General features: G+C 44.5%; 5 protein-coding genes and 2 pseudogenes across 6 annotated transcripts; 3 read left to right on the top strand and 4 right to left on the bottom strand.

The window, feature by feature from the left end:
- Positions 1 to 60: 60 nt before the first annotated feature.
- On the bottom strand, positions 61 to 412 carry LOC120285595. Its single transcript, XM_039298228.2, has one exon. The coding sequence runs from the start codon at positions 410 to 412 to the stop codon at positions 143 to 145; it is 270 nt and encodes an 89-aa protein (XP_039154162.1). The 3' UTR covers positions 61 to 142.
- Positions 396 to 2,896, bottom strand: LOC120285613 (FACT complex subunit SSRP1-like). The gene is made up of 4 exons (XM_039298244.2): positions 2,849 to 2,896; positions 2,377 to 2,434; positions 547 to 713; positions 396 to 486 (listed from the first exon to the last, which is right to left on the bottom strand). The coding sequence occupies exons 1-4, from the start codon at positions 2,894 to 2,896 to the stop codon at positions 445 to 447; spliced, it is 315 nt and encodes a 104-aa protein (XP_039154178.2). The 3' UTR covers positions 396 to 444.
- On the bottom strand, positions 2,802 to 5,393 carry LOC120285588. 2 transcript variants are annotated; one of them, XM_044923833.1, is made up of 2 exons: positions 4,975 to 5,238; positions 2,802 to 3,532 (listed from the first exon to the last, which is right to left on the bottom strand). In XM_044923833.1, exons 1-2 carry the CDS (start codon positions 5,116 to 5,118, stop codon positions 3,407 to 3,409), a joined length of 270 nt encoding a protein of 89 aa, XP_044779768.1. In that variant the 5' UTR covers positions 5,119 to 5,238; the 3' UTR covers positions 2,802 to 3,406. The 2 variants fall into 2 exon arrangements, with proteins under 2 accessions (XP_044779768.1, XP_039154155.1); XM_039298221.2 differs by lacking the exon at positions 2,802 to 3,532 and adding an exon at positions 5,253 to 5,393 and having other exon boundaries at positions 4,776 to 5,192.
- LOC120285600 lies at positions 5,151 to 5,455 on the bottom strand (annotated as a pseudogene).
- Positions 5,456 to 5,464: 9 nt separating this feature from the next.
- Positions 5,465 to 6,377, top strand: LOC120285614 (FACT complex subunit SSRP1-like; the record flags this gene model as incomplete). The annotated part of the gene is made up of 1 exon (XM_039298245.2): positions 5,465 to 6,377. A coding segment is annotated over one exon (219 nt), but the record flags the coding sequence as incomplete, so codon positions are not given.
- A 7,793-nt stretch (positions 6,378 to 14,170) lies between these two features.
- Positions 14,171 to 15,394, top strand: LOC123327425. Its single transcript, XM_044923836.1, has one exon. The coding sequence runs from the start codon at positions 14,521 to 14,523 to the stop codon at positions 14,998 to 15,000; it is 480 nt and encodes a 159-aa protein (XP_044779771.1). The 5' UTR covers positions 14,171 to 14,520; the 3' UTR covers positions 15,001 to 15,394.
- Positions 15,377 to 17,133, top strand: LOC123327424 (annotated as a pseudogene).
- The last annotated feature ends 947 nt before the right edge of the window (positions 17,134 to 18,080 follow it).

Consider the following 18,080-nt stretch of genomic DNA (forward strand, 5'->3'; position numbering starts at 1 on the left):
TACTGTGTTCTTTATAGTCGCAAATGGATTTAGCTCAAAGAGAAATCTGGCTAGCACTTAATGTGTAATTATATTCCCTTAAGTTGGTTTTATTTGATTTTAGTTCAATTTATTAAAGGTTTACATTTCAAATTTTCCTCCATCAATTAGTTTGCCCTTGCGGCTCAGCATTTACCCTCTTTAGTGGTTGGGTGCTTTTTGGTGTGAGTTCTTCATCGCGCCCCTGGTTGTCATCCATGGCAGCACTGGTTCCACTCGAGATCCTCTCCTGCAGCCGGTTATGTTCCGGGGCGGCGGTAATGGAAGAACTGGGCTCGTTATGGTCGCGATGTTCGTCCGGGTCTAGGCGACTGGGCACAATCGAGTAAAGATAGTTCTTCACTCGCAGTCTACTGCACAGTTTTGGCTGCATGACCCAACAAAACGTTTACGTTTAAACGCACTTCATGCAGATCGATCCACCGTCTCATCCGTTTGGGTAGTTTTCTAGAATCGAGAGGACAACTGAGCTTCATAGTTATGGGGATACGTCTGCGAAAGACATACCTCCGACTGCTCTTTGTGTGTATTCCACTTCTCCAATTTCTTCTTGTAATCGGCCATTGCCGTGCGTGCCGCCTCCTGCCACACGAACTTCTCCTCATCGACCATGGCTCCCCACATCTCACTGCCCTTCACAAACACTTCCTGGGGACTGATCCCGGGATGCATCGCTCTTATGTACAGTTGCGGTAACAATAATAGCACCAAAAGCACATTTCGTGTTTGCCCCCTCGTTTCTCTATTTTCTGACATTTTTTCAAAATTTTTTCCACTAATCTTAAATACTACAATGATTTTCAATTGAAATAATAAAATTGGTAACAGATCTAATGGATATTTTTAAAATAATTGGTAAAACAAAGAAAAACCTCCAAATTTAGGCGGTAACAAAAATAGCACTGTTTCTCGTATTTTGCTAAAACCAACTAAAAATATAAAATAAGAGTTCAACAAATGGATTATATCTTAAGAACTATGTTTAAAGAATCTTAATATTTGGTTGCGTGACCATTGTAGGCAATGACAGCTGCGCATCCTCTTGGCATGGAGTCCACCAAGTCCTGGTACCGTTTTTGAGGAATTTTGCTCCATTAATCCTTGATCCTCGATCCCCCATGAATCCAAAGTTTCTCGTTATGGTTGGGCTTGGCTTCAGAAACCTTTTTTTCACGTCCGCACAAAGTTTTTCGATTGGATTCAAGTCGGGTGACTGATCATTACTCGGATTGATTTCTGCTCAAACCACTTTCGAGCCTTCTTCCTCGTGTGTTTTGGGTCGTTATCCTGTTGAAATGTCCAAAAAAACGGCATTTCATCCTCGGCATATAGCGCCATCACATTTTCCAGGATATCTGTGTAAATGTGCTGATCCATGATGCCTTGAATCATATGAATCGGATCTACTCCATAGTATGAAAAGCACGCCCATACCATGATGTTTGATCCCCAGTGCTTTACCGTCTTAAAGGTGAAGCGAGGATTATTTTCAGTTCGTGGTGGACGCCGAACATAAGACCGAGAGCCTTTCCAACCAAAAAACCCAATTTTGCTCTCATCTGACCACAAAATGTGGCGCCACTTCTCCACAGGCCAGTCCTTGCGTATCTTGGCATATTTGATTCGCTTTGCCACATGCTTCACAGTCAAAAGCGGGACTTTTCTGGGACTGCACACATTATGGTTGTTTTGTCTTAAGTGTTTGCGAACTTTTTCTACGTTTGCAGATATCTGAAGCTCCTTCTTCAGTTCCGTCACCGGCTTAAAAGGCTCCTTCTTGCTTTGCCGAACCAAGCGCTTGATCTCCACATTGGACATAGAGGGCTTTCTTCCACGTTTTTCGTTATTTTCGACAAACAGCAGTGCGTTGCGGATCATATTGTTTGAAAAACAAAAAAAACCGTCCCATTTTAGCGTAGGTTTTACCTTCACAGATCATGTTTTTAATCAAATTCCTTATTTCGACGGTAAAATGCTTTCCCCGACCCATAACTAGAGAATTTTTGGTCTTCTTTTGAAAAAAATTCAATTAAAACCTTTAATGCAACTCCTTTTTTCAAAATATGTCGAAAAAAAACCCAAAGCAATCACTCCTATTAATTTTATTCAGCAAAAACGTGGTCAGTGCTATTTTTGTTACCGCCTCATTTAGCGACCTTTTGCAGAAAGTGCCCAAAAACAAAAAGAACCGTTACATTGAGAGAGTCAAAATTTCTTGCTTAGAGAGACAACATATGGTACTTATTATTCATGCAATCAGACTTTAAAAAAAATAAACATTCAATACCTTTTTTTAGGAAATCAACTTTCCACCTGCAGTAGTGCTATTATTTTAACCGCAGCTGTACTTGCGCCCGGCGGAATTTATCCACATTAAGAAGGCATTCACTGGTTTCTTGGGATAATGTGGATAAATTCCGCCGGGCGCAAGTACATAAGAGCGATGCATCCCGGGATCAGTCCCCGGGAAGGGCAGTGAGATGTGGGGAGCCATGGTCGATGAGGAGAAGTTCGTGTGGCAGGAGGCGGCACGCACGGCAATGACCGATTACAAGAAGAAGGGCGCGGTCCGCAGTGTGGCATCGTTATAGTAATAATAAAAAAAAAAAAAATTTCTATTTTAAATTTACTTGGAAAATTTGTTGTAGAATTGGACTGTATATCGTTAAGATCTAGAGAAAAACTAAAAATATCTAAAAGAGCACATGATAAGTAATGCGAAATCAAAGTCAATGCCTACTAAATACTTTTACTTTATTAGAAAGGATATTTTTATATCACCAATTTTCAGTATTTAAAAAAGCGTTACCACGATTTTCAACCAGGGCTCCCTAAGTAATCGGCTATCGATTACCATCTATATTTTGAAGGCCGCCTTGAATGTGCACACCTCAGAGGGGTCGTGGGGTGGAGTCTAGGACATCGGACATCGGGCACTCTGCCTTCGAGTTGCATTTCAATTAGCCCGTTTAGCTGCTGGCAACCGGTCGAGAGGAGACAGTGGGCCCACAATGCAGCTGACACACACGTCGCCTGGGATTCAGGGATTGCCTTCGCCGCACGTCGATCAGATGGAAGGAGTGGACTTTGCGGACCGCACCGGCCATCAGGCCAAGCGGCCATCCTGCAGTCGTTTGTGGGCTTAGTTTACCTGCCAAAGGATCTGCGAAACTAATTGGGGATTACTCGCAGGAATTATTACCTACAGGAAGTTGATTCGCTCGTTACTGTGTTCTTTATAGTCGCAAATGGATTTAGCTCAAAGAGAAATCTGGCTAGCACTTAATGTGTAATTATATTCCCTTAAGTTGGTTTTATTTGATTTTAGTTCAATTTATTAAAGGTTTACATTTCAAATTTTCCTCCATCAATTAGTTTGCCCTTGCGGCTCAGCATTTACCCTCTTTAGTGGTTGGGTGCTTTTTGGTGTGAGTTCTTCATCGCGCCCCTGGTTGTCATCCATGGCAGCACTGGTTCCACTCGAGATCCTCTCCTGCAGCCGGTTATGATCGATCCACCGTCTCATCCGTTTGGGTAGTTTTCTAGAATCGAGAGGACAACTGAGCTTCATAGTTATGGGGATACGTCTGCGAAAGACATACCTCCGACTGCTCTTTGTGTGTATTCCACTTCTCCAATTTTTTCTTGTATTCGGCCATTGCCGTGCGTGCCGCCTCCTGCCACACGAACTTCTCCTCATCGACCATGGCTCCCCACATCTCACTGCCCTTCACAAACACTTCCTGGGGACTGATCCCGGGATGCATCGCTCTTATGTACTTGCGCCCGGCGGAATTTATCCACATTAAGAAGGCATTCACTGGTTTCTTGGGATAATGTGGATAAATTCCGCCGGGCGCAAGTACATAAGAGCGATGCATCCCGGGATCAGTCCCCAGGAAGTGTTTGTGAAGGGCAGTGAGATGTGGGGAGCCATGGTCGATGAGGAGAAGTTCGTGTGGCAGGAGGCGGCACGCACGGCAATGACCGATTACAAGAAGAAGGGCGCGGTCCGCAGTGTGGCATCGTTATAGTAATAATAAAAAAAAAAAAATTTCTATTTGAAATTTACTTGGAAAATTTGTTGTAGAATTGGACTGTATATCGTTAAGATCTAGAGAAAAACTAAAAATATCTAAAAGAGCACATGATAAGTAATGCGAAATCAAAGTCAATGCCTACTAAATACTTTTACTTTATTAGAAAGGATATTTTTATATCACCAATTTTCAGTATTTAAAAAAGCGTTACCACGATTTTCAACCAGGGCTCCCTAAGTAATCGGCTATCGATTACCATCTATATTTTGAAGGCCGCCTTGAATGTGCACACCTCAGAGGGGTCGTGGGGTGGAGTCTAGGACATCGGACATCGGGCACTCTGCCTTCGAGTTGCATTTCAATTAGCCCGTTTAGCTGCTGGCAACTGGTCGAGAGGAGGCAGTGGGCCCACAATGCAGCTGACACACACGTCGCCTGGGATTCAGGGATTGCCTTCGCCGCACGTCGATCAGATGGAAGGAGTGGACTTTGCGGACCGCACCGGCCATCAGGCCAAGCGGCCATCCTGCAGTCGTTTGTGGGCTTAGTTTACCTGCCAAAGGATCTGCGAAACTAATTGGGGATTACTCGCAGGAATTATTACCTACAGGAAGTTGATTTGCTCGTTATTGTGTTCTTTATAGTCGCAAATGGATTTAGCTCAAAGAGAAATCTGGCTAGCACTTAATGTGTAATTATATTCCCTTAAGTTGGTTTTATTTGATTTTAGTTCAATTTATTAAAGGTTTACATTTCAAATTTTCCTCCATCAATTAGTTTGCCCTTGCGGCTCAGCATTTACCCTCTTTAGTGGTTGGGTGCTTTTTGGTGTGAGTTCTTCATCGCGCCCCTGGTTGTCATCCATGGCAGCACTGGTTCCACTCGAGATCCTCTCCTGCAGCCGGTTATGTTCCGGGGCGGCGGTAATGGAAGAACTGGGCTCGTTATGGTCGCGATGTTCGTCCGGGTCTAGGCGACTGGGCACAATCGAGTAAAGATAGTTCTTCACTCGCAGTCTACTGCACAGTTTTGGCTGCATGACCCAACAAAACGTTTACGTTTAAACGCACTTCATGCAGATCGATCCACCGTCTCATCCGTTTGGGTAGTTTTCTAGAATCGAGAGGACAACTGAGCTTCATAGTTATGGGGATACGTCTGCGAAAGACATACCTCCGACTGCTCTTTGTGTGTATTCCACTTCTCCAATTTCTTCTTGTAATCGGCCATTGCCGTGCGTGCCGCCTCCTGCCACACGAACTTCTCCTCATCGACCATGGCTCCCACATCTCACTGCCCTTCACAAACACTTCCTGGGGACTGATCCCGGGATGCATCGCTCTTATGTACTTGCGCCCGGCGGAATTTATCCACATTATCCCAAGAAACCAGTGAATGCCTTCTTAATGTGGATAAATTCCGCCGGGCGCAAGTACATAAGAGCGATGCATCCCGGGATCAGTCCCCAGGAAGTGTTTGTGAAGGGCAGTGAGATGTGGGGAGCCATGGTCGATGAGGTGAAGTTCGTGTGGCAGGAGGCGGCACGCACGGCAATGGCCGATTACAAGAAGAAGGGCGCGGTCCGCAGTGTGGCATCGTTATAGTAATAATAAAAAAAAAAAAAAATTTCTATTTGAAATTTACTTGGAAAATTTGTTGTAGAATTGGACTGTATATCGTTAAGATCTAGAGAAAAACTAAAAATATCTAAAAGAGCACAAGATAAGTAATGCGAAATTAAAGTCAATGCCTACTAAATACTTTTACTTTATTAGAAAGGATATTTTTATATCACCAATTTTCAGTATTTAAAAAAGCGTTACCACGATTTTCAACCAGGGCTCCCTAAGTAATCGGCTATCGATTACCATCTATATTTTGAAGGCTGCCTTGAATGTGCACACCTCTGAGGGGTCGTGGGGTGGAGTCTAGGACATCGGACATCGGGCACTCTGCCTTCGAGTTGCATTTCAATTAGCCCGTTTAGCTGCTGGCAACCGGTCGAGAGGAGGCAGTGGGCCCACAATGCAGCTGACACACACGTCGCCTGGGATTCAGGGATTGCCTTCGCCGCACGTCGATCAGATGGAAGGAGTGGACTTTGCGGACCGCACCGGCCATCAGGCCATCAGGCTAAGCGGCCATCCTGCAGTCGTTTGTGGGCTTAGTATACTTGCCAAAGGATCTGCGAAACGAATTGGGGATTTCTCGCAGGAATTATTACCTACAGGAAGTTGATTCGCTCGTTATTGTGTTCTTTATAGTCGCAAATGGATTTAGCTCAAAGAGAAATCTGGCTAGCACTTAATGTGTAATTATATTCGCTTAAGTTGGTTTTATTTGATTTTAGTTCAATTTATTAAAGGTTTATGTTCAAGTTCCGGGGTTTGGACTGTCACCCGCTCTCCGCTCCCTCTTACGCTCTCCACTCCCTCTTACGCTCTCCCGCTCTTCACCACAGAGTCTCCGAGGAGTCTCCGCTGCGCTTGGGAGAATCCAACTCATTAGAATAAGCTTTAGTGTAAAACTAACCACGAACAATAAAACATACGCCCGGTCGCGTCCGCGCTATTTCTACAAGTCTTCGAGTGTTTTTTCGAGTGGTCTTTTTTCAGCAAACTAGGAGTTTTCCAGGACCAGCAAACCCCAGCATCCTAACATTTTGGTCCTTCGAGCCGGAGATCATGGATTTTTCAAGTTTGTCCTTCAGCGACCAACTTATAAGATAAGTACGAAATCTCCATTCCTTTTAATTGCCGGTCTGCAGCAAAAGGTTCGAACATCCAATTTCGTTCAATTTGCTGTCAGATTTATTGTCAGATCTAACGGATTTCTCCGACAAAAGGCAATTAAAGGAAATTACCTATCCATTTTCACGGGCGCCGCCATATTACCCACCGTTCTAAAATTTCTAAAGTCCAAAGCTCTGCCAAAAGTGGCAAACATTCCGTTCTCGTTTCACTGTGTCCAACGCAAGCCAAATTCTTTTCAACACATTTTTTGCCTTAACTCCGCAGTCCGCTTAATACAATTTGCTCTGCTATACATACAAACAACAAACAAACAACACATACCCGCTGGCCATTCCAAGGAAAATATTAATTAAATATTTTCCCGCCATTTACCCATATACATTGCATGCATTACATCTCCATATACATACATATACATTTCCATATACATACATATACATTACATATTGTACCGACATACATTGCGCAGATTATCTGCATTCCCTTTAACCAAAGTTTACCAAAGTTTAAATCGCCTGTGTCCCAAGTGCCGAAGCGGAAAAGGCGTATAACCAAAGTTTACCAAAGTTTAGATTGTTTCCCGTCGGCAAATCCAAACCACCAATAAAATTTATTCCAAGTGCCGACGCGGAGAAGGCGTTTTATTTTCCATCAATGTTTTTCCGTAAATTTCCAAATTAATTTCCGAACAATAAATAAATTTTAAATTAAATTAAACATTTTCAATATTTATTAAATTATTTTTTAAATTTTTTTTGAAAACTTTCAAAAAAAAAAATAAGTATCCATAAATAAATAATACGACCGCCATATACAAGTCGTTCACCCGACAAATATTTCTTTTTCGTATTGCTTGGATATTAGTTTGTGGAATAAAATTTTCTTCGTTCTAATAAACATTTTATATCACCGTGTTCCGCATTCCAAGGGTTCCAACCGTAAATAAGGTGGACCCAATTACCATAAATCACAGGTCATTTTTACAATTCGCTGTTCACTCCGAGTCACCTGTCCGATTAGTCTAAACTACGGCGTTTCCACTTCGTAAGTTTTACACCACTTAAATTATTAAGTGCAGTCTGAGGACTACGTCCATTTCGTATTTCTTCGATTATGCCCATCGGGGACGATAAGAAGAAATTGTCCGCTGACAAACCCAGGTCTATTTTTTCACCACAAGGGCGCAAGAGTCCAAGAATCCCAAGCATTTCGGTGAGAACGCCTGCGCAGATTTCCGACGACTGTGCTACCCCATCCAAAGCCACAGTACAGCGCACAGCTAAAAATATGGCTGCTTCAGATCTAGCGCTAGCCAAATTCATTTCGATTTCTGACCGCTTAAGCGAATTTGAGGCTCAGATCAACACTCCGGAATCCGCAGCTCCAACCGTCACGATGCTTGGCGTCCGTCGCGACTAAGTCCGAACCCTATGGGACAAGGTTGAGAAGGAATACGATCTCTGCTCAGAGTGCCTTGTGTCAGCAGGCGAAGCGGCAGCAAGCAACATGCCTATTCTCAGGGCTAAATACAGTTATTGCTATTCAGTCTATGAAAGGTGTGTTTTTTTTTTTTTTTTTTTTTTTTAACGCACGGGTCCCACGGCCACACCTCCCGCCCAACCGACCGAGGGGCGCTGCCGTGTATCGTACGGCTCGATTCGCGAGAAGATATAGACGCGATATAAAAAATAGAATAGGAACGAGGAAATTAATAACTATGGTAAATATTAGTGTTAGTAGGATCTAATTATGTAATAGAAAAGATAAAATGGATTGCTTTAATAGCGGCAGAGAGTCAAGATTACAGATAATAGGATAAAGTCTATTATAGTCAGAACATAAAACTCTGTAAGGGTCATGCAACTCATAATTAGATCTACAATGATTTAAGATAAGGGGTATATAGTTTCTAGTGACTCTACTTGGAACCGAGAAGTTAAGCCGACTAATCAAGTCGGGACTCTCAACATCCCCACGAATAAGCTTGCAAATAAAGACTGTTCCAAGCATAGTTCTACGGTTAGCTAGGGACGGTAAATTAATTAAAAGTAGTCTACTGGAATAAGGAGGTAATATACGGATTGCATCCCAATTTAGGCGCCGAAAGGCAAAAAGTAGGAAGTTTTTTTGGACCGATTCAATGCGGTCCGAGTGGACTGCGTATTGTGGACTCCAAACAGGTGATCCGTACTCGAGAATCGGACGGACTAACGAAATAAATAAGGTTTTAGTCAAGTAAGGATTATCAAATTCCTTAGACCACCTTTTTATAAAACCAAGCACACCCCTGGCCTTATTGACAATAGACGAAATATGGTCAGAAAATTTTAGTTTTGGGTCCAGAAGAACACCAAGATCATCAACTCGTGTTATTCTGTCCAAAGAGCACCCACTTAGAGTGTAAGTCGTGCGTATTGGGTTGGCACGGCAAAAGGTCATAACTTTACACTTGGAGTCATTTAAGTCTAATATGTTATCACGGCACCATATTTGAAATCGGTCTAGATCGGATTGTAAGTCCAAAAGGCAAGAAGTGTCCTTGTACTGGAGGCATAATTTAACATCGTCTGCGTACATAAGTACACGCGAATGTTTTATTATTAAGGGGAGGTCGTTAATGAATAAGGTAAAAAGAAGCGGACCAAGATGGCTCCCTTGTGGGACACCGGATGTGACTCGGAGAATAGAAGATAACGAATTTTTAAAGAGGACTTGTTGTGTCCTGCCATTCAGATAGCTTGAAATCCAATTTAGAAGATCAGCAGGAAAACCTATAAGATCAAGTTTTCTTATTAGAAGGTAATGATTAACAGAGTCAAATGCTTTACTAAAGTCAGTGTAGATGACATCTGTTTGAAGATTATTTTTGAAAACCTGTATTACGAAAGAAGTTAGCTCCAAGAGGTTAGTGGTTGTAGATCTCGTTTCATAAAACCGTGTTGACACGGTGATATGATTGATCTACAAAGGTGCTGCAAATGAAGAGTGATAACATTTTCGAAAAGTTTTGGGATAGCCGACAATTTAGAGATTCCTCTGTAATTGCTTGCATCCAGTTTGCTACCTTTTTTGTGAAGAGGAATCACAAATGACTCCTTCCATATATGAGGGAATTGTGAAGATTCCAAAGATAAGGTAAACAGTTTCAGTAGAGGCTTGCACAAGGCTTCCGCACAGAATCTGAGCACACAGCCAGGGATTCCATCGGGACCTGGCGAATAGACCGGTTTAACACGCTGAAGATCGTTAAGCAGTGAGCTTTCGTTTATAGTGGGGCAAAATATTAGATTCGACTTAGATACCGCGTAAGAGTATGGCTGTTCGGAATGAGGTAAAGTTGAATATGTTGTTTGAAAAAACTTGGCGAATAGATCGGCTATTGCCTGATCCGATGTAACCGTAGTGTTTTCAAAACATAGCGAGGAAGGGTAAGAACTTGTTTTTCGCTTAGTGCTAACGAAATTATAAAACTGTTTCGGATCCTGTGCAAACTGGAACTTACAACGGTTTAAATAATTTTTGTAGCACTGAGCATTAAGCACGCTTAAATATTTACAAAGGATGGACTGAGAACCGGTATTTTTAAATTTCATATAGAGTCTGGACTTTACATTTCTTATGTGTGTCAACTCTTTATTAAACCAAGGAGGTTTAGAGATTGACGGATAGTACATCGGAACACAAGAGTAAAAAAATGATTTAATTGCGGTATAAAACATATTAATCGCATCCGCCATTATGTTGCAGGAGTAAAGATCGGACCAATTAAAGCCAGCTATAAAATTGTTTAGCCTCCGAAAATTTGCCTTGCGAAAACAGGGAATTCGATTTGTTGACTTCTCTGAATTTACTTTTAATACCGTACCTAAGTCGACTTCCACCTCGAAGGTAGGATGATATTGATCTTCAGGTTGAGTAAGAGGTACTACCCTGGACAGAAACACACTTTCAGGACTTGTTACAAAACATAGATCCAAAAGTCGACCAAGAGAATTTGGAATATAATTAACTTGCGACAGGGATAAGTCGAGCAAGCCGTCAATAAAGTCATGTTGTGCTAAGGGGAGAAGGATATTCGATTGTTCTTCTGGGGACCACATTGTGCCAGGTATATTAAAATCACCTAGAACTACCAATTGGTCCCTGTCAGAAAGTTTATTTAAGATGGACTGGATAGCGGACAGATGATTCTGATATTCTGGGAATTCAGAAGATGGCGGAATATAGGAGCACGTAATATAAACTGATCTGTCGGAAAAAGACAGCTTTACACATACGAATTCCGAGTTACGGGAATCGTCCAAAAGTAACTCCTCCAACGCGAGGGTAGATCTAACCGCAATTAAGACTCCACCTCCCCGTCTGGAGGGACGGTCAAACCTATATATAGTGTACATACCTGGGAAGACTTCGGAGTTAAGTATCTCCGGCTTTAACCAAGTCTCTGTGAGCACTATAATATGGGATGCAAATGAAAGACTATCACAATACAATTTGATTAATTTGCTACGCAAGCCTTTAACATTTTGATAGGAGATAGTAAGTTTTGTAGTTAGTTTTTTGAAGAGGAAGAAGATGAAGAGGCGGATGGTGCAGTCTGGCCACGTGAGGGAAGTTTAATTCCCACGGGCACCTTTTTCTTATTTTTGATCTTAGCTTCAAACTCTTTTACCACCATACTATCCGGCCAAAAGTCACCCGAACATATGGTCGAAAAGAGCTCGTTTGGGACAGTTATCTTGAAAGATGATATGTGCCTAGCATAAGAGAAGTTAAATTTTTCCACTTTTATATTATCGGCTTTTGTTTTGTCTTGTATATAAGACAATACATCCGACGATGTTTGATCAGGGGCAAGCCGAGAAACAAAAATTTGTTTCTTTAGTGGAACCACCGCGAGGGGTTTTGGCGCTGCAGATTGTATTTCTGAAGCGCCAACTTGTGCCGGTAGTCCGGACTCAATGTTCCCTTGTGTTGGTATACTAATCGAGACAGGTGGAATCACTGGTTGAGAAACCAATGCGGACAATTCGGAATTTTTAGCAATCATAGGGTGGGGTCCATCCACAGCTGATTGATCGGATTGCTCCGAATCTTTTTTAGCTGCCGATCTTAGCAGCATATGTGGATTTGCTGCGATTGACAGCTGATCAGTTGTGGAGTCCTGTTGATCATTTGCCCGTGGTTGCGGGGCCTTAGGCAGCCTACCACCAGCGGCTTTTTTGCGCTTTGGAGATTCATCTAATAGCTTAAGGCCATTAAACTGTGAATTAAGCGCGGAAAGAAGATCATCGGCTCGACGAAAACTATCTCTAGCTATGCCAAAACTGTTGATCAGTTCTTTCAAGCCACCTTTAGTTTGGCGCATAAACGATTTCATCTCGTTCGCAACCACAAGGCAAGCATCACAACAGTAATTTAGATTTTTACCCTTTGCTAGGTCATCACTCGTACGGCCATTAAAACCAGCGCACTTAGTATGCACCATTCTATCACATAGCCAACAAGTCATTTTTGGCTGCTCAGGTTTTATAACCTGGCAACAATTTTTATAAAAGCAGACAACATTTACGGTTTTCATGTTTAACTGAAATCAGACCACTGTGCGTGCACGAAAACACAAAACCAAAACTTTCAAGCCAGCTGTTAAAAGAACCGCACGAGAGCAGTCTGCACGCTGAGAAATTTAGATTTTGTGTGGGAGAGCGAAGGAGAGAGAGAGAGAGAGTGAGAGCGAAAAGTGCAGTTTATGTGCATGCAAAAAACAACACCAAACACCACTGCGAACAACGCACAAAAACGACGAAAAATGCAAACTACTTTGTATATTTGCTTAAACTACTGCACAAATCACAAAAGAATCACTCCCGAAGCGAACGGATCATTAAAAATTATGTTTATATATATGATAATTAAAGAAAATTTTTTAAAAACCGCGGCTGGTTTGACAAACACAAAGTAAAAACCGGGGAGCAAAAAAAACACGACCGTTCGCTTTGAAAGCTATAGACGAGTTTTGACGAGCTATAGACGAGTGTTGCCCAGCTCGTTGATAAAATCGAGCAGGGCACTTCTCAGTCCATCCCAAGCGCGAACGCTGCGTCCCAGGCCTGCATTTCCTCTGGCTGTCGGTTGCCTCCATGCGATACAGAAGTTTTCGTAGGCGACTATCTTCGCTGGCCGACTTTCCGGGATCTTTTCACAGCCATTTATATTAATAATCCACGGCTGACTCCGGTTGAAAAGTTATTACACTTAAATGCCAAAACAAGTGGCGACGCGCATGCCATAGTTTCGATTTCGCCTCTCACCAACGAGGGTTTCCGCTCTGCGTGGGAAAACCTGATAGAGCGTTTCGAAAATAAACGATTGTTGGTAAACAGTCAATTGAAAATACTGTTTAATGTGCAGTCGATACCACAGGAATCTGGGGCGGCCTTGAAGGTACTGCAAAGTACTGTTCAAGGTTGCTTGACTGCCTTAGAACTGTCAGGCATCAACACTGAGAACTGGGACTGCCTGCTGGTATATCTGTGCTCATCCAAGCTCCCGAAGATAACTCTCTCCTTATGGGAGCAGTCGCTACATAAGAAAGCCGACATCCCGACATGGGGAGAGCTGAACACCTTCCTCACAGAACGTCATCGAACCCTAGAAGCAATCGATGATGTGAGACCGTCCGTACCGAGTCAGTCGCATTCCAAAGCGATAAACTCAAGTGGGCCCTCTAGAAAATTAAATTCCTATGAGACGAAAGTGGCCCCAAAATCGAAAAGTTGCGACTTGTGCAACAAGGAGAACCATCCTGTCCGTGTATGTCCGCGGTTTCTCCAAATGTCGGTTGACGACCGGTCAGCCTACATTAAACGGAAGCAGTTATGTTTAAACTGCTTCACAAGGGGACATCAGCTTCGTGAGTGCAAAAGCACTCACAATTGTTTTACTTGCCGTGGCCGGCACCACACGTTGTTGCACCGAAACAACCTCTGTTCCAGCAATTCAAGCCCTTCAAATCCTGCAAGGCCGGTGTTCAAAATTATTTCGCCACGGGCTCAAGAGCTATCCTTCTTGGCACTGCCATAATCAATATCTCCCATCTTGGCACTAACTTTAAGGCACGCGCCCTGATCGACTCCGGATCAGAAGCGACATTCATAACCGAGCGACTGTTCAATCTAATTAGATTGCCATTCCAGGTGGTTCAAGCCCAAGTCTCGGGCTTAAACCAAACAGTAGCTGCTCAGTCCAAGAAGCTCTGCAGTTTCACCATCCGATCTCCGACTAGGCCCGCGTTGCAGTTGGAGACGACGGCCTATGTCCTCCCTCAACTAGCCGGAAATCTGCCTTCCTACCCAATTCCGCAAAATTTCCTTCTGGATCTTCCCGATTTTCCACTGGCGGATCCAAAATTCTACGAGAGCGCACAAATAGATGTACTTATCGGGGCCGACATCCTGCCTTCGGTGCTTCTGAGTGGAACAAAAACCAACATCTGTGGCTCTCTCTTGGGGCAAGAGACCATTTTCGGCTGGGTACTAACTGGGCCAGTGTCAGCCTCAGCCCAAAGCAGAATTTCCTCTTTTTCGACACAGATCTCCCACGCGTACGATAATTCACTGGACAAACTCCTCACAAAATTTTGGGAGGTGGAGGATATACCAACAAAGTTGGTAAAAGAATCCGATTCCATGTGCGAGAAGAATTTCCTTCAAACGACCACGAGAGACGAGTGCGGCAAATATGTCGTTACTCTGCCTTTTCGCGACCCAGAACATGTCGGTTCCGGGCTAGGGCATTCTAGGTCTTTCGCGTTGGCTCAGTTCTTAAGAAATGAGCAGCGTCTAAAAAGAGATGAGGCCTTGAAAGCGAGATACGATTCGGTGATCCAGGAATATCTCGACTTAAGGCACATGCGACCAGTTCTTCCTACCCATGACTGCAACGCCTATTATATGCCACATCACGCCGTCTTAAAACCGGAAAGCGTAACTACTAAACTCCGTGTAGTATTCAATGCCTCCAGCCCATCATCGAATGGTACCAGTTTAAATGATATCCTTCATGCTGGCCCTGTCTTACAGTCCGACTTGACCATTCAAATTCTGAAGTGGCGCTATTTCCGATACGTGTTCAGCGCCGATATCGAAAAAATGTATCGGCAGATCTGAGTAGATCCGAAACACACTTCATTCCAGCGAATACTTTTCCGTAACAATAGAGGGGAAATCAGAGATTTCGAATTGAAAACAGTAACCTTTGGAGTCAATTGCGCGCCTTTCCTGGCCATCCGAGTACTGCAGCAGCTAGCGGCTAACGTAGAACTCAGCCATCCAAAAGCTAGCAATGTCATTCGAAATTTCATGTATGTGGATGATGTTCTAGCCGGAGCGGACTCCACGGAAGAAGCTCAGCTCATGGTGCAAGAGCTCCGAGACGCTCTGAATTTCGCTGGATTTCCATTGAGGAAATGGACCTCCAACCAAAAGGAAGTTTTAGCGGCCATTCAGAGCAACCATCTTTTAAATACTGATTTTCTCGAGATCGATGCAGAAAGTACTGCAAAAGGCTTATGGGGCGGCCATATACGTCCGCGTAGAAGTGGGCAGCACCATTATGGTGCAACTCCTAACCGCGAAAACCTGGGTAGCACCAGTCAAAACGGTTTCGCTCCCAAGACTGGAGCTGTGCGGAGCGTTATTGCTTTCCGAAATGGCTGCAGCCATCATTCCGCAGATGCCTACGATTAACTCCGAACTTTACTGTTGGACGGACTCCACGACAGTGCTTGCATGGTTAAGCAAGCCAGCGTGCCAGTGGACCACATTTGTAGCCAATAGGGTGACGAAGATCGCCCAGGCCACAAAAACAGAGAATTGGTCTCATTTTCAATCTGAGCATAATCCAGCAGACCTGGCAAGTAGAGGAGTTTCCCTCCAAGATCTAGCCGATAGCCAGTTATGGTGGCACGGACCGACTTGGTTGCAAAATCCACGCAACCAATGGCCAACTCAGGTCGACAACGCTCCGGTGACCGACCTGGAGAAGCGTGCTCTAAAAGTCCATCCCGCAAAAGCTCCTTCTGAAGAGTTGTTGGCACGTTTCTCCAAGCTAGAGAAAGCTCTACGAGTCCTTGCTTATGTTCATCGCTTCATTCAGCGGTGCAGGAAGCAGACATCTCCATCTGATGTGCATTTGCTGGCCACTGAAATCGCCGCCGCCGAGCGGTTCCTAATCTCGAACACTCAGCGCAGAGAATTCCCTGTGGAATATCACTGCCTAAGTGAAAAGCGTCCAGTGCCAAGTTCAATTGCCATCCTAAGCAAGAACCCGTTTCTAGATCCGCAAGGACTGATCAGGGTGATTCCGAAAGCCTTCAATACAATGAACGCCATCCAGTGATTCTTCCGTATAACTGCCTGCTTTCTCGCCTCCTTGCAAATTTCACGCATCGCATAACTCTCCATGGTGGTAACCAGTTAATGGTGCGCCTCATCCTGTCGAAATACTGGATTCTGTGAGTTAAGAACCTGATGAAAGCAGTGGTAAATTCGTGCAAAGTATGTGTGATCCACAAAAAGCGGTTGCAAAGCCAACTGATGGGTGTCCTACCCAAAGAAAGAGCATCGTTCTCCCGACCATTCACGTATACTGGCATGGATTACGCCGGTCCGTTCGATATAAAGAACTATACGGGAAGAGCATGTCTTATTACAAAGGGGTATGTGTTAGTTTTTGTTTGTATCTCCACCAAGGCCATCCACTTAGAGCCTACATCTGTCTTAATGACCGAAAAGTTTCTTGCCGCTTTCTCTCGTTTTGTATCCAGAAGAGGGTGTCCACCGTCAAGTCCAGTCAGACAATGGCAAAACCTTTGTTGGCGCTGCCACTCTGCTTTCCCGCGATTTCCTTCAAGCCGTAAAAGAGTCGGTGACGAATGCCTATATTCATCAAGAGATGCAATGGCAATTTATTCCTCCGGGGGCACCCCATATGGGAGGCCTTTGGGAAGCAGGCGTAAAAAGCTTCAAGACGCTATTTTACAAATGCACTGCCACACGAAAATACACCTTCGAAGAGCTCTCCACGCTCTTGGCAAAAATAGAAGCGTGCCTTAACTCCAGGCCGCTCTCTCCTATGTCTGAAGATCCGACAGACTTGCTGGCTCTGACGCCAGGGCATTTCCAGTCGGGGGACCCCTTATGTCCACGGTGGAACCCGAAGTAAAGGGGGAAACGAAATCCCTTCTTAATCGGTGGCAGCATTTGAAGGCTCTCCATCAGCAGTTCCGTGTGCGATGGAAAGAAGAGTACCTCAAAGAACTCCACAAGCGTTCTAAATGGCAGGCCCCGTCCAAAAATCTCCGCATCGATGACATGGTCGTCATCAAGGACGACAACTTGCCCTCTAATGAGTGGCGGCTCGGCAGAATTGAGTCTGTTTTCCCAGGAGCCGACGGCAACGTCCGTGTAGTAAACATCCGTACTGCACGTGGAGTTATTAAACGTCCAGTGGCAAAAGTGGTGCTTTTGCCGACGGAGTCTTCCGAATCTCCACAATAATAGGCGCTCCTCTCGTCCTTAGTTGTAGTTCACTAGCACTAATCATCCGTTATTTTTCATTTCGTTTTCGATCTCCTTTCGACATTCGACTACGCGCAGCATGGCTCCTCGTCAACAAAACGCACGCAGTGCTCGTGCCGTGGAGAGCAGACGTACCTGAGGTATTCAATCCTACCGATGCCGAGTCTGCCGCGGTATCCATCCTCTTCGGAAGTGCGCGAGGTTCCTAAAGCTCAGCGCTGAAAAGCGTTTGCGAGCAGTCCTCATTAACAAATACTGCGCCAATTGCCTCGCTCACGAGCATTCCACGGGACACTGCCGAAGCGGTGATCGTTGCAAGAAGTGCGACCGATCCCACCACACGCTGCCCCACATGCACGAGCAGGTTAGCTCGTTGTCGCGGTCGGGAGCGCGCTCGCGTCTCCAACCGGTGCCAACCCGGCAAGCAGCTTCGGCCTCGTCCCAACGTTCCCGCCGGCACAATCCGCCGGAATCGACGACGCCAGACCCATCGCTCTCGTCGCTGCTGCAACGCCACAGCGTGAACATCCTTCCCACAGCGCTGGTCAAGTTGGAGACCGGGACGAAGACCTTCGAGACCGCAGCACTAATCGATCCGTGCAGCCCCATGAGCTGAATCGACGCTTCGTTGGCGTCAGCCTTTAAGCTTCCGATGACCAATGTTGGCG

Source organism: Drosophila simulans, unplaced genomic scaffold, assembly GCF_016746395.2.
Source record: "Drosophila simulans strain w501 unplaced genomic scaffold, Prin_Dsim_3.1 Segkk5_quiver_pilon, whole genome shotgun sequence".
Lineage (NCBI taxonomy): Eukaryota > Metazoa > Arthropoda > Insecta > Diptera > Drosophilidae > Drosophila > Drosophila simulans.